Genomic DNA, 21,781 nt, shown 5'->3' with positions numbered 1-21,781 from the left:
TGCGACACGTGTCCGAAGTGGCCCCAATTTCATACTCTTTCTTCTCTCTCCTCTGTACGCTCAGACTCTCTCTCTCTCTCTCCATTCCAGAACGCATCTCTGGCTTCCGCTCCGGCCCCGTTCACGATCTTCGTGGGGGCTGCAGCACTCGCCGTCAAGGAAGTCAGGGACGGAGCCGTCGCAACGGGCCGGGTCGAAGAAGGGCTTTAAGGAGACTTGCACGTGGCGGCCGGCGAGGGGGTTGGCAAGTGCACGGCCATGTCGCACGCGACGCACTGGGCGGCGGCGTCAGCCCTGCACGCGAAGGCTACCGGCCTGCGCTCGCACGCCTCGCACATCCACGCACGCTTGTGGCGGGAAGCGAGCTTGTTGGCGCTATGGACGCCGGGGTTGTAGGCCAGGGCAGAGGAAAGCCGCGTCGGCCTCGCAGAACACGGTGGCCGTGGCGGACCTGCAGTTGTCGCACGGCCCGGCGCTGGCCCGTCGCCCTCCTCCGAAGCTCTGAGCTGCCGCAGTTCCATCGAAACCCATCGTCCGCCATTGCCAAATGACTTTGCTGGAATCGCTGAACAGGTGAACAGCTTGTTTGCTGCTCTTGATAGTGTGGTGGGGCCTGAGAGAGCGTGCAGGGGAGAGGAGAGAGAGGAGAGAGAAGAAAGAGTGTGAAATTGGGGCCACTTCGGACACGTGTCGCATCCTTATGGCCCTTCCTATTTATTGTGTTGGCACATTAGACGTAGCCACCCCTCGGAGGTCGATTTTTACAGATCAACTACACTGTCGGGAACAGCCAAAGCCAGTCTACGTGGAGCAATTACCAAACCAGAGGTTGAGGAAACAGAGACACTCTGTATTCCTTCATGTCTCCAATGACGAAGGATGAAGGGGCCGACTCAGGAACAGCCAGTAGTATTAGAAGTGATTGCCCAAAAGGCTTCAACTACGACATGTTCTTGAGTTTTTGATGTCCCGATATTCAGGATGGATTTGCAGACCACCTCTACAATTAGTGAATATATTAATAACCTTCAATTATTCTATCATCTTCAAAATATCATTTGGATTTTTCAGCAATTGTGACCTTGTATTTTTTTTGTGCCTTGTTAATTTGTAACCTGACGAGATTAATTCAATAACGAGTTGATTGAGAATTTTGCATGAGATATATTTGTGGTGGCAGCAAAGCGCCAGGCTAAACTATGTGCAAGGGGGATCTCGCCCCACTAGACGGACTTTTGTAATTCTTTAGTATTTTGTCTTAGGGATTTAGCATAAATACCATTTAGAGAATGTGACACACATTAGGAGTACTAGGGTATAGGGGTTTCCATAGCTCTTTCTCTTGCATCGTACTTTGAGACATGAATCTTCGTTCTTATCCTTTGCCCATGAATGTAGGCCTTCGACTGAATCGAGAAAATTCCTTGGGTTGTCTATTGGCTCTCAATTTTTTTTTTTTTTTTAAGGCTTTTTATAACACAAGGTTTTATTTTATAAACTCGGTTTGCTGATGGTTTAATGTTGGGAAGTTGACTTGCTATTTATCTCGAGTTTGTGTTCTTTCCTTGAAGAAATTGATGGAACATATTAGAGCATCTCACATTACTTGTTCATAAACGAATGAAAAATTGTTATGATTTGTCATTCTTTCCCATTATTTTTTGAGGTATTATTGGAGTTGAGAACTAATATTATTAGATTTCTACCTAACATTAACCATATAAAATAGAACTCAACTGTACTACTGGAGACCCAAGAGACAAAACCCGAAGAAAAGTAGGATACAAAACAGAATTTTTCGCTTAAGAGACTTGAATTCACTTTCCTAACGCAATAATGCCGATTTTAGCAACCAAAAGAAAGGGAATAATGCCGCCAGGATAGTACTTTAGCCTCTCAAACTCTCTCAACCAAATCACACCAAAAATGAAATAGCTTTTCTAAACGGAGGAACATATTTATATAAGAACAGCAAAATAATATGTCTCCTAAGCAAACACAACCATTGGATTGGACAAAATAGTTAATTTTCCAATAGACGTCTGTCAAAAAGTTAACATTTATTAAAAAGAAACTCCAACATTGCTTATTTACAAAAATTTAAGTGCCTGGTCATGATTAACTATAATCTTGTCTATCCAATGCCTTCAAACAACATTTACGTGGGCTTTCTCATATTTAAGCCAAATGGTTTCCCTCTATTTTTCCTATGTAGGACTGTTATCCACATTCACATTACTAGCTCTCTAATAAACCCCCATGATGAGTGCCACCTACTCTACTGACCCAAATATATATAAACATCAGTTTCTATGGTAAATGATTATAGTGTTCAACTACTGCTTTTAAAAATTGGTTGATCTAATAAAAACCATGAACTGATATACACATTACATTTTTATTAAACTTCCGAACTAGTACACACGTGCACATTTACTCCAAGCTAATTTTTATATCACAAAAAATCTTAAACTAGTACATCCATGCCACATTCACCTCAAACTAATCCTCCCAAAATTTCTAGATTTACCACGATTTAAGGTAAATGTGGTAAATGTGGCATGGGCGTACCAATTGGGGTAAAATTAGTTTGAGATAATTATAGTACGGGTGTACCAGTTTGGGAGTTTTACGACACAAAAATTTGTTTGGAATAAATGTGGGTCGAGTGTACTAATTTAGAGTTTATGGTGGTATTAACCCTTAATAATTTCATCAAAATATATGAACCCATATAACGTTAGAAAAAGGATTAGAATTAACTAAAGAAGATGGAAATGTAGTTATTCATCAGACTGCATAATTGAGTCGGCAATGCACAAATAATGTGCCCCATTTTCACGGACAAAAAAGTATATACAATGAACAAGTTGGTTTATATCTTTAATCCTCCGTTGTGCTTAACTGGTAAATATGATCCAATGAAAGAAAAATTCACACAAGTTCCTACGACTACAGACAAACCAATAGCATTTTCATATTCTAGTGTGTCACTTCCCCATTTTTTAGACCGTTCTCACAGAGGAATTCCATAAGAAATTGTGAAAATTGCTAATTAAATACATCTGTCTCATTCACAACCTAATTCAAATGTGTTCCATTTCCAATATGTTATCATTCAGCCATTGACATTGACTTTTTTAGAATCTTTATAGCAGCAAAGAATTGTTCCGATTTTATGCTTATTCAGCTTATCTTGTTCTCAGAAAATGAGTCATGAAGTAGAATTTTAAATACTTTTCCCCCATAAACTGACTATGAATATTTAGAGACTCAATTTGGTGATGGTTGTATGTTGGGAAGTTCGAATCGTCTTTTGTCCTGATTTAACATAGCACACGGTTCGTACTTGTCTTCTCGTGCCTCGGGTCAAGGGGTTGTTATGCTGTCTTCAATATTATAGAATTTTCCCTGGCCGCAGACTCTGCTTGTTATGATTTTAAGTATGACATTGTTTGTTTAAGAATGGAACGGGGATCATATGCATGTTCACATTGTTTTGTCAGGATGTGACTGAATAATCTATGTTGACCTCGGTTTTCTAACTTTGGCTGCATTGACTAAATGTATTCACTCGCGTCCCTCGATGCACATGGAAAACGTTGCATCGTTTTGAATATGACATCTATTGCTGAAGCCACCAGTCGCTGTATAAAAAGAGAGGATCCAAGAGAACAGAAATCAACTTTGCCTTCAACCGCGTAAAAATACTTCTCTGCTTCAGTCTTTCACATGCTTGCGAGACGGAACGGCAAAGAATCCTCCATGGATAACCACCGCAGTTCAACATTGCCAGGTATTTCGGTTGTAACCTTTCTTGTTCTGATTTGATTGCAGATATGTGTGGCCACCGAAGACAGCTGATTGATTCATTTTCTCGAGCCCGTGGCCATGACTATTCCTTTCAAGTAGACAGTAAACACGCAAAATGTATTACTCAAAGTCAAAATCTCCTAATTTGATATGACTTGGCTCCACAAGTTCCCTTTACAATGGTTGATGATGATACCGCTGCTTTTTGTCAATCCTAGTTTCATGACTTACTAGCGCTCAATGGCCATTAAGCAAATCACAAAGAAAAAAAAAATTACCAGAAAATTTGCCCTTATTAGAGTCATGTTTAACCAATTACCTCGTGAGGACTAATTATCTTCTATGTTTACTTGGTTTGCAAATTGGTTCAGAATAGTTAAGTACTTATTATTAAGAGATGACATTTGACTAATCATTTAAAAGACATGCTTCTCGAGTAGTCAATTCATTATAGTATTTCCAAAAAAATCATGTAATGTCCTTTTGAGCCAAAAATAACTTGTCGGTAGAAACGGTTGTTGCTATTATGGCAAAGTGTAAAGATAAAATTGAAAAAGAAAATTCATTGACAAATACATTGTCCGACACATGGTTATTGATAGGGGTGATTGGTTCCCAATTTGGTCCGGTTCCATCTAAGAACCTGGAACCGAACTGGAGGAACCGGTTCCTAGTTTTCAAACTCAGGAACCAAATCGAAGGTGCCTAGAACCGGACCAACCGGTCCAGTCTGATTCTCGAGCAGTCCTATGGAATCGATCCTGTGACACCGCCATCAGTTCTTGAAACTGTTGATGGTGTGGAGGGTCTAGGCAATAGAGACATAGAAGACGAGGGGGCAAGGGAGATCGGGGCTCAGCAAGGTGACACTAGAGGTGGGACAATGGCTGGGAGAAGGCGTTAAAGAGGGGGAGAGGAAGATGAAGAAGAGGTGGAAGAGGCGGCGAAGCTCATTCTTCTACTGGTTGATGGTGCGTTTCTTCTTGAGGGCCTTCTCCAAGTGGAGTTAGATCATCGTGTTCACGATCGTCTCCTTCGCTTGCTGGTGGCTACTCTCGTAGTCCACCATTGCTACTGTCTGCAATGGGGGCACAGAGAGAGAGAGGGAGGGGAAAGATTTCAAGGAGGGGGGGAGAGATTTCAAGTTTGAGAAAGGGAAGGGAAGGGCTCAGACAAGGGTCGAGAGAGAGAGAGAGAGAGTGGGGTGAGGAAGGCAAGGGAAGGGAAGGCTCAAATTTCCAAGCGACCAATCGGTCAATTTGGTTTGCTTTGGGCTGTTCCCGTTGCGCACCCTAGTTGTTGGAATGTTGTTGCCACAAAAATCTGAAAAATAATATGGATTTTGTAGGAAAATTTATGTCAATTGTTTTTCAATTATTAAATCAATCAATAAAGTCTAAGCACTACACTTTATTTTAGAAAAATCCATGTAATGCATCGGTATGATAATAGTAATGATGTTATAAATTAATTATATTAATTGATAAAATCGATATGAATAAGTTGATTTATTTAATCTTATTTATGTATAGTTCTGCTGTAATTATTGCACGAAATTGTGGAGACAGATAGAATTCTGTATAAACTTAATTTAAGAATGATTTTGCCAATAAGATCAATGACAATGAGAAAAGGAAAACACATTGTGCAAGATATGAAAGTTAGAATGCCCCATAGTTAGAATGTCCCATAGAACTAATTCATGATACAATACCTAATTCGAGAAAAACTCATAATCTCAATTAAGTTGTTAATTCTTTTCATTGTTTAAAAGTTCGCCATCTAAGTATAATACAAAAAAAAAAATCCATGCAATGAAATAGCCAAATACTAATCATGTATGAATAATCTAAAGCATGCAAAGTGTAATTAACTTGTCTATGGTTATTTATGTTCACTTCTCTTTTTGGTAATAAAGAGGTTCACGTAGACGTGAATTCAGAAGGCACAGCAACTGATAAAGCTTCTGAAGACGATCTTGAATCAATCAAAGGTTTGTCACTTTTAACATTTAATTTTCATTTTCAACAAATCTCGTGTTTCATTTATTTTGACTTTTGTTAATTCAAAATATTATAGACTGCGTAGCATACAAATGCTGACATATATATCCAAAAATATTAAATTTGAATAATATCTTGATTTATAATTGAAAAACCACAAGTTCCCTAGTAGTTTTTGATGATGATAAAACTGCTTTTAGTCAATCCTAATTTCTTTACTTACAAGCACTCAATCACTGCTTCATTGAAATTAATTACCCTGTAGTTGATGATGATACCCAAGACAGTCCGACTTGGAGCCAATTTCCAATATTTCCAGGTATGTTCCTTTCTTTCCTTTGCTATTCTGATTTAATCCCATAAGGCTATGGAAAAATTTGAAAATTTTTTTCCTTTTGTGTGTTAATTTCGAAGTAAGACAAGCAATATTATTTACAGTTAATTTATAAAAAAAATTGCAATTTTTCTTTATTATTTCTAAACAAGTGTGTGGACATTTTGTACCGTACAAAATAAAGGAGAAAGTGTGAAAGAAGAATAACCTGCGGAGTCCTGAGGGCACGTTTGGTACGACGGGATTTTCCGATTTCTTGTTTTCGTATCAAAATTCTCAAAGAAAATGGTTCGGTCGAAATTTTGGTTGTTGTGTTCTAAAAATTTCAACCTTACAATTGAAAAGGACTAGAATTGACATTATTTTGTACAATGATTGCTTTAAAAGCTATACCGAACATATTTTTATAGTTCTCATTCATGTTGAAATCTCTTGTTTTTCACTCATCCAACATATTTTCAAGAAGATGAAATGTGAAACAAGAAATAGTTTTCGTTAGAACATTTTTATGAATCAAACATGCTCTAAATATCTCAAGGGACTTCATGTTGGTATAAGTTGATAAATCCCATCTAAATTTCTTCTTTGTTATATGATATTACTTCTGTTATCTATTCGTCTAATTGACTTTTTTTAAATAACGAATTGATAGAAATAAATAATTCCTTCTGATGGTTAGTTAAGGTTTTTATGTCATGTCTGAGACCCCTAAAATTTAGGAATTTGCTAATGTCCCATGGGATCGGCAGTAGGAAACGTTGATCTAACTAAGTTGGCACTCATACAATTATAGTTTTACTCTTAATCCGAACTCAGCATACCTCAAATCATACCTCTGACTCGAGTAAGTTTCTTGAAAAGACATCGTCCAGAATTTTGTGGTACAACTAACGGAAAATGACTAGTAAATAATTTGGAAAGTCCAATTAAATTATCAATAGTTTAAAATTATTCCTTTTGAAAAAAAAAACTTAATTTAGAAATTATTTAGAAATAACACATCTACCCTGTAATTTTGACAAAGCGACTTGAATTGTCACCATAGAACCGTATAACGATTGGATTATGACCAAACAAATTGTAGGGATCAAAAGTGAGATATCCCAACCGACGAGGACCCCAAAAAAAAAAAATTAATTTCCCCGAACTAAAAATGCAAAGGCAATGTGTGGCCACCAATATAGGTAATTGATCCATTTTCTCGGGCCCACGGGCATGACTATACCTTCCAAGATAACAGTAAACACGTAAATGTAATACTCCAAATCAAATCTCCTGATTTGGTATGACTTGGCTCCACAAGTTCCCTTGCATTGGCTAAACAGAGTTTCGTATAAAAATCACCTCGAGAGAACAAATTATTTTCTATGTTTTCTTTATATGCAAATTGAATTTGTGGCCGATTGTCCTACAGAGCAATTTCATCAAGAGCAAAGGGCAAAACGAATGGGTTCTAAATAGCTAAATGCTTGTCATTAAGAAACTACGCGAGACTGATCCTTTGAAGATTTGAGCCAGTTAATTCACTATAGTCATCTCCAACGTAATGTTGTTCCGAGTCAAAAATAATTTGTTAGAAGAAAATGTTGTTAGTATTATGACAAAGTGTCAAGATAACATTAAAGAAAAAAATTCATTAGCAAACACATTGTCCAAGATGCATGGATGGTGAAATGTTCTTGCCACAAAAGGAAGAAAAATAATATGGATTTTTTTGTAAGAAATATGAGATCAATTTTGTCTCCAACCGTCAAGTCTATAGTATAATGGATATTCTTTATCGGAAAAAATGCATGCAATGCATCAGTAAGATAATCGTTATAATGTTATAAACTTGTATCATAGATCAATTGTAAATAATAAATTAATTGTGTTAGTTGATAAAATTGATATGATTAAGTTAATTCATTCATTTTTGTTTATGTATAGTTCTGTTATAATTTTATATGAAATTGCGTAGATAGATAAAATGTTGTATTGATGGACTTAAACTATGAGTGATATCGCAGACAAGACCAAGTGCAATGAGAAATAAACACTCACTAAAAATCAATTTGTCCGAGATATGAAAGTTAGAAAGTCCTGCGAAACTATTTCATTATACGGTACCTGTCTTGGAAAAAAAAACTCATCTCATCTAAATTTAATCCAGAAAAACCATGCAATGAATGAGACTTATACTTATCATGTATAGATGATCTATTTTTCTAAGGTTATTTATGTTCATTTATCTTTTCATAATAAAGAGGTTCACATAGACGTGAGTTCAAAAGGCATGAAAACTAATAAGGATTCCCTAGATGGTCGCAAACCAACTGAAGTATGTAGCTTTGAACCTTTAATTTTTGTCCATCACAAATCTTGGATTTCATGCAATTGACTTTTTTCGATATGAAACATTATTCATTATTTTAAAAATATGATTATATTTGAATTTAATTGAAAAATCCCAATATTAATACATATATATATTTATATATTGTTTTACTTCCAAAACTAAACCAACGCGCTGATAGAAAAAGGTATGTTGAGTAAACGATGACCCCCTTGCTCGCAGTCGTGTTTATCGAAACTTTGAATAGGTGTAATGGTTACACTTGACCTGAAAAAAACTGTGAAACCCTGAGGAATTTTGTTTGTGTAGCTTCTGCACTCGTGCCAAGAGGAGCTTCTAAAGTCAGGCTACCACTTGTAGTCAGGCCAACACTGGAGATCAATGAAACGTATCGACTATTGTTTGAAGCCACACGGACAGGCAATTGGAAAGCTGTCGAGAAAATTCTCAATGAGGATTGCGAAGCAATAACGGCCAAAGTTATGACCTTAGGAGATGAATCCGTTACAGTGCTTGATGTTGCGGTCATGGACGCACAAGATCAATTGGTCGAGAACTTGGTCAAACGCTTCCCTCCAGAATATGAAGTTTCCATTTTCAGGAGAGCCCTAAAAAATGCTGCCCGGGGAGGAAGAGTAAGGATGGTAAAGACATTAGTTGAGAAAGTGAATGCTAAACCTGAAAGTGTTGAACTGGCCATGTCAACTGCTATGTCATGGGCTCCTATGCAAAAGAAGATTATCTGGTACCTAGCCAGGCGTACAACATCCGCCCCATCTTATGGCACCATGAGCTGCCTTATTATGGCTGGTCATTTGGGTAAGATTTCACACTCACTCATCTCAATTCCTTCACCATTTACTTACCTTAACTTTTTTGTTCTTGTCTCTCAAAAGACGTAAGCTTATATTTAGTTCGCAAATACGACGGCTTAGCAACATCCTAATGATACCAAAAATCGTAGCTTGTTGGGAGACTTGGCGAAGATGAAGTCATACTTCCGAAGTGGAGCTAGACTCAATATTTGGGAAGAATTTATTTACAAATGTAGGTACTTCTTAGGCTTCTTTTGTTAGCTATGTACAATCCGAGCAACTCTACTCACGGGGTATTCACTCCATCTATTCCCATATATAGGTATCCCCCTATGCTTGGTCGAAACATCATTTGACAACACCAAATACACGAAGGTGGCTCCAGGTACGAAGTGCTGGAAATATGGGATATTTTAGCTTTGACCTTCCTCTTAATCAAATTATTTAGATGAAAACAATCTTGACTCTCGTGGAAGCATTGACACATTGTGCTTTAATTGGCAACTTGACGGTCACACGAGCATTTCTGTTAATCTGCTTAATTGATAGACCAACACGACAAAAGTATATCATTCAGGGGTCCTTTTGACAAAAAAATTAAGGGACAAGGACTACATCGATGTTTTCATATTAACATCTGAACCGTGATGTTATGTCACAAATTAATGTCTAATATAATATTTGTTAAGTTAGTCTAGAAGTTTTACTCAATAGCAAATTGCAAGTAGAATTATTGAGAATTGTAGGCTTGGATTTCAGGTCATGGAGGTTAATTGATCCATTTAAATACTAGTATCTTCAAGAGGTATTTATACCCATATATTATAATATAATCTAACAAGAAAATTGGCTATTTTAATCTAACAAAGAAACTAGCTACAATAGGATATAACGAAATATCAGATAATATCCCAAATATCTTATATCTTTGGTAATAGTCTATAGTAGGAAATTCTCTAGTATACGTAAATATACTTCCATAATCCAAGTTGTTTTCTCGACATACCCAAGCATCATTATACTTTTTTTAAACGAATTCCTATTTACAGAAACTGGTAAATACCCATAAACCCCCATTCCCATAGGTGGGGATTCATTAATGACATGCACAATTTTCTTTTTATTTTCTTTTTATGAGTGTTATATGTATTTTTTATTTTTATTTTTGTCATTTCTAATTTGCTGACATGATTCTCCTCTCTTATCACGTGGTGGTCACACAAGCGCTTGGGCGATTCAAGATGTCACTCTGGAATCTTGCCACAAAACTAGGTACATAAAACTACAATGTTATTTATCCAAAGAAAAAAAAAGAAAAAAAAGAGGACCTTATTCCATTCATAGGCAGAGATATCTAAATTTAAAGAATAAATTTATGTCCCTTGAAATCAGAGTCATTTATATGGGCCGGCTCTCAATTCGTATATTACAATTCAACTCGAGTCGATTCAAAATCTAATCGATATGTATCCATCAAGTAAATTCGTAAGAATGCTCAATCAAAAACCGATCCATTTACCCAATTTAAAAAAAAAAAAAAAAACTCTTTTTTTTCTCTCAGCAATGGATTCCTCGATTCTTTCCATTTTGATTTTCAAGTCATATGAAGTTAACTTTCTCAACTAATATCTTAAATCCATCATTTTCTTCTGGACTACTAAATATACATAAGAACACGGCATAAATGTGAAAGCCTCTTTAATTTATTGATTCATCTTTGGGAAATTGCTCATATTATGTTACGTGCAGCACCTTATATCAAAAGGATTGGAGAATTGAAGTTGAGGCACAGGCACTCACTTGAATTTGCAAAACTAGCTCTTACCGAGATGAAAAATTGCATGACAACTCCCGAAATAGTCGAGTTTCTATTGACTTCTGGCATTGTTATTGATGCTGCATCTCGTGGTATCTCTGAAATTGTCGAGTTATGTCTTGAGCATTGTCCGGAGTTGAAGTGGGATAAAAATTTCCCAAAAGAACTGATGCAAGAAGTTGTGAGCCGACGGCATGTTGAGTTGTTTAGACTAGTGAAGGCACACAACATAATTCCTTATTTGACTGACGATGTGTTGATGAATTACGACCTGATGGAGGCAGTAGTAGAGTGGTCACCACGATGTGTGCCGGTAGATGTTTCTGGAGCAGCTTTTGTTATGCAAAGAGAACTTCAGTGGTATAAGGTCGGTTCACTTATTTCCGTGCCGTCCATTTGTGCTCCTTAATTTACATTTACATTGATAGGCGTCCTTTATTTTTAATGAAGGTACTGGAAGATAGGAGTGATCCTTATCTTAAAAGTCTGGAATTTGAGGTTAGATCACCTTATTTGCTTGCCACTTTTTTTGTGCTGTTTAATTTACTTTAATATTGATAGATGTCCCTTATTTTTTGAAGGTACTGGAAGATAGGAGCGATCCTTCTTTTAAAAGTTTGTAATTGGAAGAAACAAAAGAAGAGAGAGGGAAAACATAATGGGAAGTTTTTGTAGAACAACACCGAGATTTGCTCAAAGACGCAGGGCAATGGATGAAAGATACATCATCATCTTGTAGCGTCGTCGCAACTCTCATCATTACAGTAGCTTTTGCTGCAGCTTTCACAATTCCTGGAGGCAATGATAGTAGTAAGGGGATCCCAATCTTTCTAAAGAAGGCTCATTCATGGTATTTGTGGTTGCGGACACTCTCGCTCTCTTCTCCTCTGTCACTGCCACCATGATGTTTTTGGCTATCCTAACTTCACACTGGACAATCGAAGATTTCCTCCATTCACTACCGAAAAAGATGATACTGGGCCTCACTTTTCTCTTCCTCTCTCTGGCCTTTATGCTCGTGGTGTTTGGCTCCGCTCTTACAATTGTCCTGAGTGAGCAATTTAAGTGGATTTACATCCCAATTATTTTGATAGCTGCATTTCCTGTCATATTGTTCGTAAAATTACAGCTTCCCTTATATGTTGAAATGGTCGAATCCACCCATCAGCCTCGTCTCTACCATCCCTAGAAGATTGGGAAATGATCTCTGCCATTATTGGACAAAGACATCAGTGAATGTGATCTTTGTTTGCACTTGTTACTGTATGCAAAATCTGAATATCATGATGTTTGCTCCTGTGCATAAGCCATGCTTACAATGAAGTTTGATGTGTGATGTCAAATGCATACCTTGCCTCAACTTCTTATTTTAAATTTTATCCCCAGACAATGGGCAATTACTTCATTGCTCTTTGTCGTATTAAGGCGAACCCAGTTTTTCAAAGAATTGGGAACATCACCATAAATATTCAGTAGTGTTCATTTATTCAAATAAAACAATGATCCATACAAATTCGCTATACTACACAAGATGGTCTCCCAATTAGTGGCCCAACGCAAGGAACTTCTGATGTTGCAAGCTAATCAAACAATAATTTCAGTTCAATAGAAGCTCAGCCTTCGAAAATCAGTCTTCATGCGCTGCTCATGCTTGCACCTCGTCCTCTCATCTAACTCTTTGGCTTTGACTCCATGAAAGTAAAGAGGAAGCGAGGAATGAGAAGAGCAAGGGACGAAACAATTATTAGAGTCGTTTGGTGACTCTTTCACCCTCATTATTCTTCAAATAATTGAACCCAAGCGCATGGAAAAGGGAGAGGAACAGATAAATCATATTTTTTGTGATCCGGCTATAAACTCCATGTAAATGACCCATGACATAGTACATAAGCATCGATTCATAGAAAAAGAGGGGGTGTGGGGTGGCTCAACCAATCTTTAGCAAGTTTGGTCCGCTAATACTATTCATAGGTCCCTCCACAAAGATTATGTATTGATCAGACAGTAGTAATGAACTCCATGTTCAGCTAAACAAATGCTCTTTGCACTGAAATCAGCTAAAACTTTTACACCACAAAACCCTTTGGCATGTCAATCTCTCGTATGGTACAAAACCAAATTCATCCTTATGTGAGTATATCTATAAAGGCAAAAGGCATTGCCTGGTCAACCACTACCTTCCATTCTCTATTTTCTACTTTTCGCTTTTTTTCCACTGCAGATAGACTTTGCCCCACAAACGGATCAAGCTCCGCCTCCGGTCACGCTTGGTTTTCTGGTTGAGTCAAGCCTCCGAGGATAGCTCCCTGTGCTAGTTGCAACTTGGAACTCGTGTTGCATGGATGGCAACTGAATCATACCGACAGTAACCAAAGAATTCCTAGACATTCCAAACTTCTCATGGAATTCCACCAAATTCTCTGCATTTCCATAGCATTGGAGCCACAAGCATTCACACTCCGTTAAGATTGAACTCATTGCATTAGAAATCTGACTTTAACACAGTCTTCACTTGGGATGAAATACCTTGAAAAGAGGGTCAGAGGTTTGAGCAGTCTAAATTTATCTATGTTTCTTTGGGTACTTACAGTAAACACAAACCGCTAGCCATTCGTTCACAACCCTGACCCAAGTGCTTGTCCAAACCACATCAATAGTCCACCTGCAAAGGGCGTTAGCAAGAGCATGAGATCACTGCCTTTTTTAGTCAGGGATTTCTTTCTTGTCAAGGGATCGGGCTTTTCCCTTGAAACATATGAGCCAGTGAAGAAGCTACATTAACTCTTCACTAATGAATAGCATTACTATTACTAAAAGTGCTAAAGAAGCAAACATAGGAACACATAACAAACAACTTGATAGAAGCTCTACCAAAACAGATGTTGATGACAATGATGAAAGGGTTTCTCCTATACTAGCCACATCCAATGCTGGAAATGTGGCATTAGGACGGACAAGAAAAATGATTATCCTAAGAAATAGAAATGCCGACAGTCAATGCAAGCTAAACTTCTACAAGAGGGGAAATGCAAGCTAAACATCTACAAGAGGGGAAGCATACTTTTTCGTGGGATGATGAGTATTCCAACCAATGAGCAGCATAGCAAAGTATAGGGGTGATCATGGTCCGGGTTGGGCCGGTCCGACGCCTAACCCTAGGACCAACCCGCACATTGTCGGTCCCCAATTTTTGGGACCGAGGGCCGACCCGGTCGAGTCTGGGACCGAGGACCGGACCGATCCTATGGGTTCGGTCCGGTTCCAAGGTCAACCCGAGACCAAGCGATAATTTTTTTATTTCATTTTTTTTTATTCCTTAAAAAGCAAAACTCATTAATTCAAATTACATATCAATCAATAATATGATGTTGAGCAACCAAACTATAAATATAAGTACATATTCAACATAAATTTAAGATAAGGTGATCATTAAAATTTCACACTAGTTAAAAACAACAAACTATATGAATGATCGAGATTGCTAATAGAGATAAAGTGTTTCCATCGCTGAAGCATACTATAATTTTCTTGCTTTTGATTTTTCTTAGAATCATTCTTCCCTTCGGGACATGGGATGAGATGGGAAGTTTAAGAGAAAAGAATTCTAGGCCAAAAAATATTTTCTAGGCATTTTCTCCCGCAATCATCTATCAATAATACTTGTAACACCATATGCAAAAACGATTTATGCATTCAATCAAGCAAAGTCTAATCAACCAATAATGAAGCTTCACACCACTTGACAAGCACATCATCATAACAACGGCAATACTACTATTAAAAACTTCTTCCATTTGACACAAACTCAAAAACAAAGTGCAACTAAACAATTAAACCATAAGAAGTTCAAAATACTTAATATAAACTATGAATATACAACTTCACATTTTTAAGTGAAAAATGAACAGGATAAAGACGGAAGAATAAGGCAAGAGGCTAAGGACATTTTAAGCCATTTCATAGCGTTATTCACACCGTTTCACGGAGTCATTCATGCCGTCATTCAAGCTATTCAAGTGAAGAACGCTGGCTAGGTTTGCTATTTATAAGAAAAACATAAAAAAAATATATTATATATTAAATATCTAAAATATATTATATATAAATATATTTTATCAAGGTTGGTCCGGGTGGACCGACCTGAAACTTCTAGGACTGATGACCAACCCACACAGTTTTGGTCCTGCAATCTTAGGACCAAGGACCAACCCGATCCCCTTGAAAACTGGACTAGGACCAGCAAGGTTGGGCCGGTCCAAGGTCGGTTCAGGGTCGACCCTAGACCGCTGCTCACCCCTAGCAAAGTACATGGCTCCCATGGCAAAAACAAAATGGAAGAAGCCGTAGCCATATGGAATGTCATCTTCGCTCTTCAAGTCGTTTTCCTAAATTGCATTTTTTTTTAAAAATCAATTTTCTTGAAGTTCACTAAAGTCGGTGAAGAGATGCTTTGCCGATTGAGGATCAATCCTGAAAACATTGAGAATCAATGCCTGTTGAAAAGGTTGTGATCACTATTGCAGGTAGGGCTGATGAAGCTCCCACGAGTCCAAGGTATATGCAATGCAGAACTTGAGCGCCAAATTTTAAAATTTCACTCTGATTAAATCTTTACTCCAAATCAATTTTCATCAAATTTCACGATTGCACAACTCTCTAAAATTATCATTTCGATGAAATCTTCAACTTAACAACTAAAAAATTGGGTCTTGTAATTCAAATTTCACATAATTTTGAATTTATGTCTTAACTCAAAAAATTATTTTGATTAGATATTACCAAGCAATACCTAATTTAACTAGAGGTGAACATGGTCCGAGTTGGGCCGATCCACCCCCCAGCGCTAGGACTAACTCGCACAGTGTCAATCCTTAATTATTGGGACCAAGGATCAACTCTATTGAGTCTACGATTAAAGACCCGACCGATCCAATGGATTCGGTCCGCTTCCAAGGACAACCCAAAACCAACTCATAATATTTTTATTTTATTTTTGTACCCATTGAAAATGCGATTTGCGATCCAATGGGTTTAATTTGGTTCTAAGGTCAACTCAAAACTAATCGATCATATTTTTGTTTCATTTTTTGTACTCTTTGAAAATGTGACCAAGGATTGAATCGACCTTATAGGTTTGGTTCGGTTCCAAGGTTAACCCAATACCAACCGATAATTTTTTTTTTCAAATTTTTTTTTTTTTTTTGTGTTGAAGGAACCGCCGTCAGCCAACAGCCGGCATCGTAAACCCCAGGTAACGCTAGCGCAGGACCCACTACCATGGCGTCACACTTAAGAATCTCTAACGACAGCGTTGGGATTCAAAATTCTCCCCTTCGTGTGGGGAGAGAGTTCAAGCCAACGCCGCCGCTGCGGCGATGGTTTTATTTCATTTTTTTGTACTCTTTAAAAAGGTGACCGAGGACCCAACTGACCCAATGGGTTCGGCAACGAGTGAGGTCAGGTGAAGAGAGACAAATGGAGAGCATCAAATGGGGCGAGTGTCAAGTAAGGCGAGCACCGAGCAATAAGGGGGCCGAGCGTCGAGCGTCGAGCGTCAAGCGCAAGCGACACGAGTGACCAAAAGCAATCGAGGCAATTGTCGAGCAGCATACGGGGAAGTTGTTTCTTTCAATCTTGGTAAATTGAAGACTAAAAGGATAAAGAAGATATAAGAGAACAAGTATTATAGAGGAGGATATCGTGAGACATTGTTTACGCCATTTTAGACATCATAAAGACTCTTCACATAAACATTTTGCTTATTTGTAAATTATAAATGTTGACGCCGTAAAAAATATTAAAAGTCTAAGCTATCAAAGAATAGTATAAAATTACTTGAACTCCTTAAGTAGCCATTTAATACTCTCGACACCATTTTTTTTGGTCGGTTTGTCGACACCATTTTTTTTTTTTGGTCGGTTTGTCGACAACATTGACATAGGGTTTTTCTTTAAATAAAAATTATAAATGATATATTATATATAATATATATAGTGAAGATTGGCCGGGTGTCTCTCTCGATCTCTTTTCCTTTTTCGTTTATGTTCTTTTCGTCTTTGTCACGAGGCCCCCACTTTCTTCTGTCTCTCTCCACTTTCTCTCTCTAAAACCTGTAAATACCGAATCCTCTCCGTCGCTCCCCTTCCTGCGATCTCGACACTCGATCGCTCCGCCCCCGCGCGACCTCCTCCTCCGGCCGAAGGGAGCGCCCGACCCACCTCGATCCCATCCCCCGCCGCGCCGCGCCTTTCGGCGGTCCAAAACGGCGAAATAAATATCTGTCACCTTTCTCTTTCTGCATACACCGATCGAACACTCCACTCTTTCTCTGTCTCAGAAAAACAGGATATCATATCACCAGCCCTTTTGGGTCTTGATATCTTTCACGAACGTTGCCAGATAAGCTCTCTCTCTCTCTCTCTCTCTCTCTCTCTCTCTCTCTCTCTCTCTCTCTCTCTCTCTCTCTCTCTCTCTAGACATGTGCGTTTAACGAAAAAACAAGGAGGACCCGGCACGAGATGGACACCGTTGGATTTTGTTTCTCTTGTTGATAAGCGCTCTCGCAGATTCTTTAGCTTCCTCGTTACGCTGGGCTCTCCTCTTACCATACAAAACTCGGGCACACCAGCCCGACCCTCTCTCCCTAATCACTCGTTTCGCGAGAGAGAGAGAGAGATAGACTCAACCTCAACCGGAAGGCCACTGGTCAGTAATTGCAGAACATCAGTGCGGCCTTTTTCAACTTTTTGGGCCTTTTTTGGTTGAGTTTTGGCTTTCGGAGGTACTGTGATTACAGGCGAGTGGGCATTTTTTGTCGAGGGGAGCTGGACCGATCGTTCTGGATGGGCCGGTTTCGTGGAATAGGAGTTAGGAAGTTCTGGATTTGTGTGGACGGATTGTGTTGGGTGATCAAGACATGATTTTGGGAGGTTTCTTGGGAGCCGTCCGCCGATGCGAAATATTGGGCCCTTGTGCGTGGGGGGATTCCTGCGGCCGGAAGTCCTATGATAATTTCCTGAAATAGCTGTGAGGGTTAATTGTGGTGGAATAGATGGGGTTCATGGCTGGGTCCCGAGTACTGTTAACTTTTTGGACCTTGAGTAGTGTTGAATGTTGAAGCTTTTTCAGATCAACTACACTTTCGGGAACAGCAAAAGCCAGTCTACGTGAAGTAATTACAAAAGCACAGGTTGAGGAAACAGAGACGCTCTGTATTTCGTCGTGTCTCCAATGACGAAGGATGAAGGAGCCCACTCAGGAACAGCCAGTAGTAGTAGTAGAAGTAATTGCCCAAAAGGCTTCTACTACGACGTGTTCTTGAGTTTTTGAGGTCCCGACACTCGGGATGAATTTGCAGATCGCCTCCACGAGTCCCTGACCAATTCAGGGTTCCGGGTTTTTATGGACGACGAAGAAATCCGACAGGGCGAGGAGATTGGGTGGAAGATTCTGCGAGCAATAGAGGACTCCAAGATCTACATACCCATCTTCTCCACCGGATATGCTTCGAGTAGATGGTGCCTCCACGAGCTCGCACACATGATGGAGTGTGCATATCCAGATTCTTCGGGAGGACCAACAGGGCATGAGATACTTCCGATATTCTACGACGTGGAACCCTCGGATTTTAAGCTCGAAAGGAAACTGTACGGAGACGCTTTAAGGAAGCATGAGAAGGAGCAAGGCTGTCACGTAGTGAAGCCTTGGGAGGAGGATTTAAGAAAGGTCGCTAAAATCAAGGGACGGAAGGTTAAAGGCCAACGGTAATGCTGATATACTTTACTTATTGTACCATTTTATGCTCTGTTTAGGCACATTATTATTATTATTATTATTATTATTATTATTATTATTATTATTATTATTAGGTTAATACCCTAAAAACTCCAAACTAGTACACCTATAACAAATTTATCCAAAACTAATTTTTTTACCACCAAAACCCCAAACTGGTATATATATATGACAGATCTACCCTCCGTTAGCTTCCGTTCGATTTTTCCGTTAATTTTGCTGATGTGGTTGCCGACGTGGCAAGCCATATGAAAATTCATAAGTTTAATACCATTAAAAACCCTAAACTGGTATATTTATGACAAATTTACCCCAAACTGGTATATTTATGACAAATTTATCCCAAGCTGATATATTTACGACAAATTTACTCTAATTAATTTTTTCGATCATAAAAAACCTAAATTGGTACACGTGCGGCACATTTACCATCTTTCAATTTTCCCAAATTTGATCGAGTTGTGATGTCCAATCAATTTTATTTTCTGGATTACTCTAACATTGCCTCCATATCATTAATACTTAATTTTTTTTTTCTTTTTATTGGAATCATTATTAGAAAATATTCAAAGATTACCAAATGTGCACTTCATTCTTGTGCCGAGAGGATGCCCATTAACTAAAAGATTGACAGATCGCTTGTGCACATATACAAAAGAAGTGCACATATTGTGATTGCTTCACTCGTTTTTGGTTTGTGACAAACTTGGCTTTATGTTTATATGTCTCAGCCCCACATGGTTTACTACTTGTCCGCAATCTATTTGTACGCTTACATATTACTCTTACTTTGCTGGTCCTTATTAGCGTTATGTAGTCTTTCCTACCTTGAATCGTAAGTGTCAAAATTTTAACATGGAACTTGCATGTGAATGGTATGAGTGACTCGTACATCACATGCTCGTTGAAATGCCGGAACCAAAATTACTTATGTTTGTCGCTAATTTCAGGTGTGCTTTGAGTGTGACTCTTTTGTATATGTGCGCAAGCGATCTGTCCATTTTTTAGTTAATGGGCATCTTCCCGGCACAAGAATGAAGTGCACATTTGGTAGCCTTTGAATAGTTTTGTAATAATGATTCTAATAAAAAAAAATCAAGTATTAATGATATGAAGGCAATGTTAGAGTAATCCGGAAAATAAAATTGATTGGACATCACAACTCAGTCAAATTTGGGAAAATTGAAAGATGGTAAATGTGCCGCACGTGTACCAATTTGGGTTTTTTATGATCGAAAAAATTAATTTAGAGTAAATTTGTCGTAAATATATCAGCTTGGGGTAAATTTGTCATAAATATACCAGTTTGGGTTTTTTAATAGTATTAAACTTATGAATTTCCACATGGCTTGCCACGTCAGCAACCACGTCAGCAAAATTAACGGAAAAATCGAACGGAAGCTAACGGAGGGTAGATATGTCACATATGTACCAGTTTGAGGTTTTTGGCGGTCAAAAAAATAGTTTGGGATAAATTTGTCATAGGTGTACCAGTTTTGGGTTTTTTAAGGTATTAACCCTTATTATTATTATTATTTTGGTGATGGGTTAACCCTAAATGTATGTCATTTATAAGTCATGCTTCTTATGGATATTCTATTTATATAAATATTCTAAGCATCTTAAGCATTAAATTCACGAATATGGCAGCCACAGCAAAGTCATTAGAGATATCAAGCAAGAGGTTTCTCATCGGATGACAACAAGAGAGAGAGATGTTCCTGATGATTTGGTTGGAATAATGGACAGAGTACAAGACATTAAGAAGTTGTTAGATCCCACTTGTGCTGATATCCGAGTCGTCCTAATTTACGGCATAGGTGGCATCGGAAAGACAACTCTCGCCAGCGTAGTCTATAATGAACTCTCTCCTCTATTTCAAGGTTGGAGCTTTCTTCATGATGTTCGAGAATCATCATCCCGATTCGATGGCATTGTAAAATTGCAAAAGAAACTACTGTGGGACCTTTTCAACCTCGCACGTCCAGAGACCTTTGACATAGACGAAGGAGTAAATATGATAAAACATATACTGCCTAACAAAAGAGTCTTGATCGTTCTCGATGATGTGGATGATAACGATCAAATCATGCAATTGGCAGCAAAAGCCAATTGGTTTTGTCAAGGAAGTAGGATCATTATCACAACTAGAAACACTGGTACCGAGGTGGAAGGGTTAGAAGAAAGATTCTTCATGCAGCCCATTAAGATTCACTATTATGAAATGAAGGAGTTACATTCTAATCATGCTCTACAACTTTTTAGCAAGCATGCCTTTAGCACAGATTCACCTCTGCATGATTTTGACGATCTTTCAAGAAAAGTTGTAGCTACAATCGGAGGACTCCCTTTGGCTCTGGAGGTGATAGGCTCTTCTCTCCGTACCAAAAGAAAAGCAGCATGGGATGGTGCATTGAAGAAGTTGAAGGAAGCGGCCCACAAGAAAGTTCAAGAGAAGTTAATAATAAGTTACAATGCACTGGAGGATGACACGAAACAAGTTTTTCTGGATATCACGTGCTTCTTTGTGATGAAGAGAAAAACTAATCCATTTTATATGTGGGAATCTTGCAACTTTTTTCCAGATGCTGAATTTGAGGCTCTCATTGATGAGTCATTGATCAAGATTATTGATGGTGATAGAATATGGATGCATGGTCAATTAAGAGATCTCGGAAGAGAAATTGTTCATCGGGAGAATATTATAAATCCTGAAGGTCGGAGCCGATTGTAAATACATGAGATGGCCTTAGACATAGTCCGGGCAAGAAAGGTAAGAACCAATGCAAAATCAGCCTTTTATTCTACAGGAAAAAATTAAAGAGGATTTATATGCTACGTTTTCAAAGTTCATCATATTTTATATGCTAC

The 21,781-nt window shown here is 38.3% G+C and overlaps 2 protein-coding genes across 4 annotated transcripts in view; one reads left to right on the top strand and one right to left on the bottom strand.

Annotated features, from left to right (window-relative positions):
- The window catches only part of LOC104438458 (probable serine incorporator), a 114,726-nt gene that overhangs the window by 80,849 nt on the left and 12,096 nt on the right, over positions 1-21,781 (bottom strand). The gene's annotated exons all lie outside the window — the stretch shown is intronic.
- Positions 18,180-21,678, top strand: LOC104438302 (disease resistance protein RUN1-like). The gene is made up of 2 exons (XM_039309456.1): positions 18,180-18,879; positions 20,561-21,678. The coding sequence occupies exons 1-2, from the start codon at positions 18,518-18,520 to the stop codon at positions 21,642-21,644; spliced, it is 1,446 nt and encodes a 481-aa protein (XP_039165390.1). The 5' UTR covers positions 18,180-18,517; the 3' UTR covers positions 21,645-21,678.

This window comes from Eucalyptus grandis, chromosome 3, assembly GCF_016545825.1.
Source record: "Eucalyptus grandis isolate ANBG69807.140 chromosome 3, ASM1654582v1, whole genome shotgun sequence".
NCBI lineage: Eukaryota > Viridiplantae > Streptophyta > Magnoliopsida > Myrtales > Myrtaceae > Eucalyptus > Eucalyptus grandis.
This window is presented reverse-complemented; position numbering and strand designations above follow the sequence as displayed.

Bases quoted from the DNA above. Each gene is read 5' to 3' on its own strand.
- LOC104438302 (XM_039309456.1), top strand. From the start codon at position 18,518: ATGGACGACGAAGAAATCCGACAGGGCGAGGAGATTGGGTGGAAGATT. The intron at 18,880-20,560 runs GTAATGCTGATA...CGAATATGGCAG, and splicing joins CGGAAGGTTAAAGGCCAACG to CCACAGCAAAGTCATTAGAG.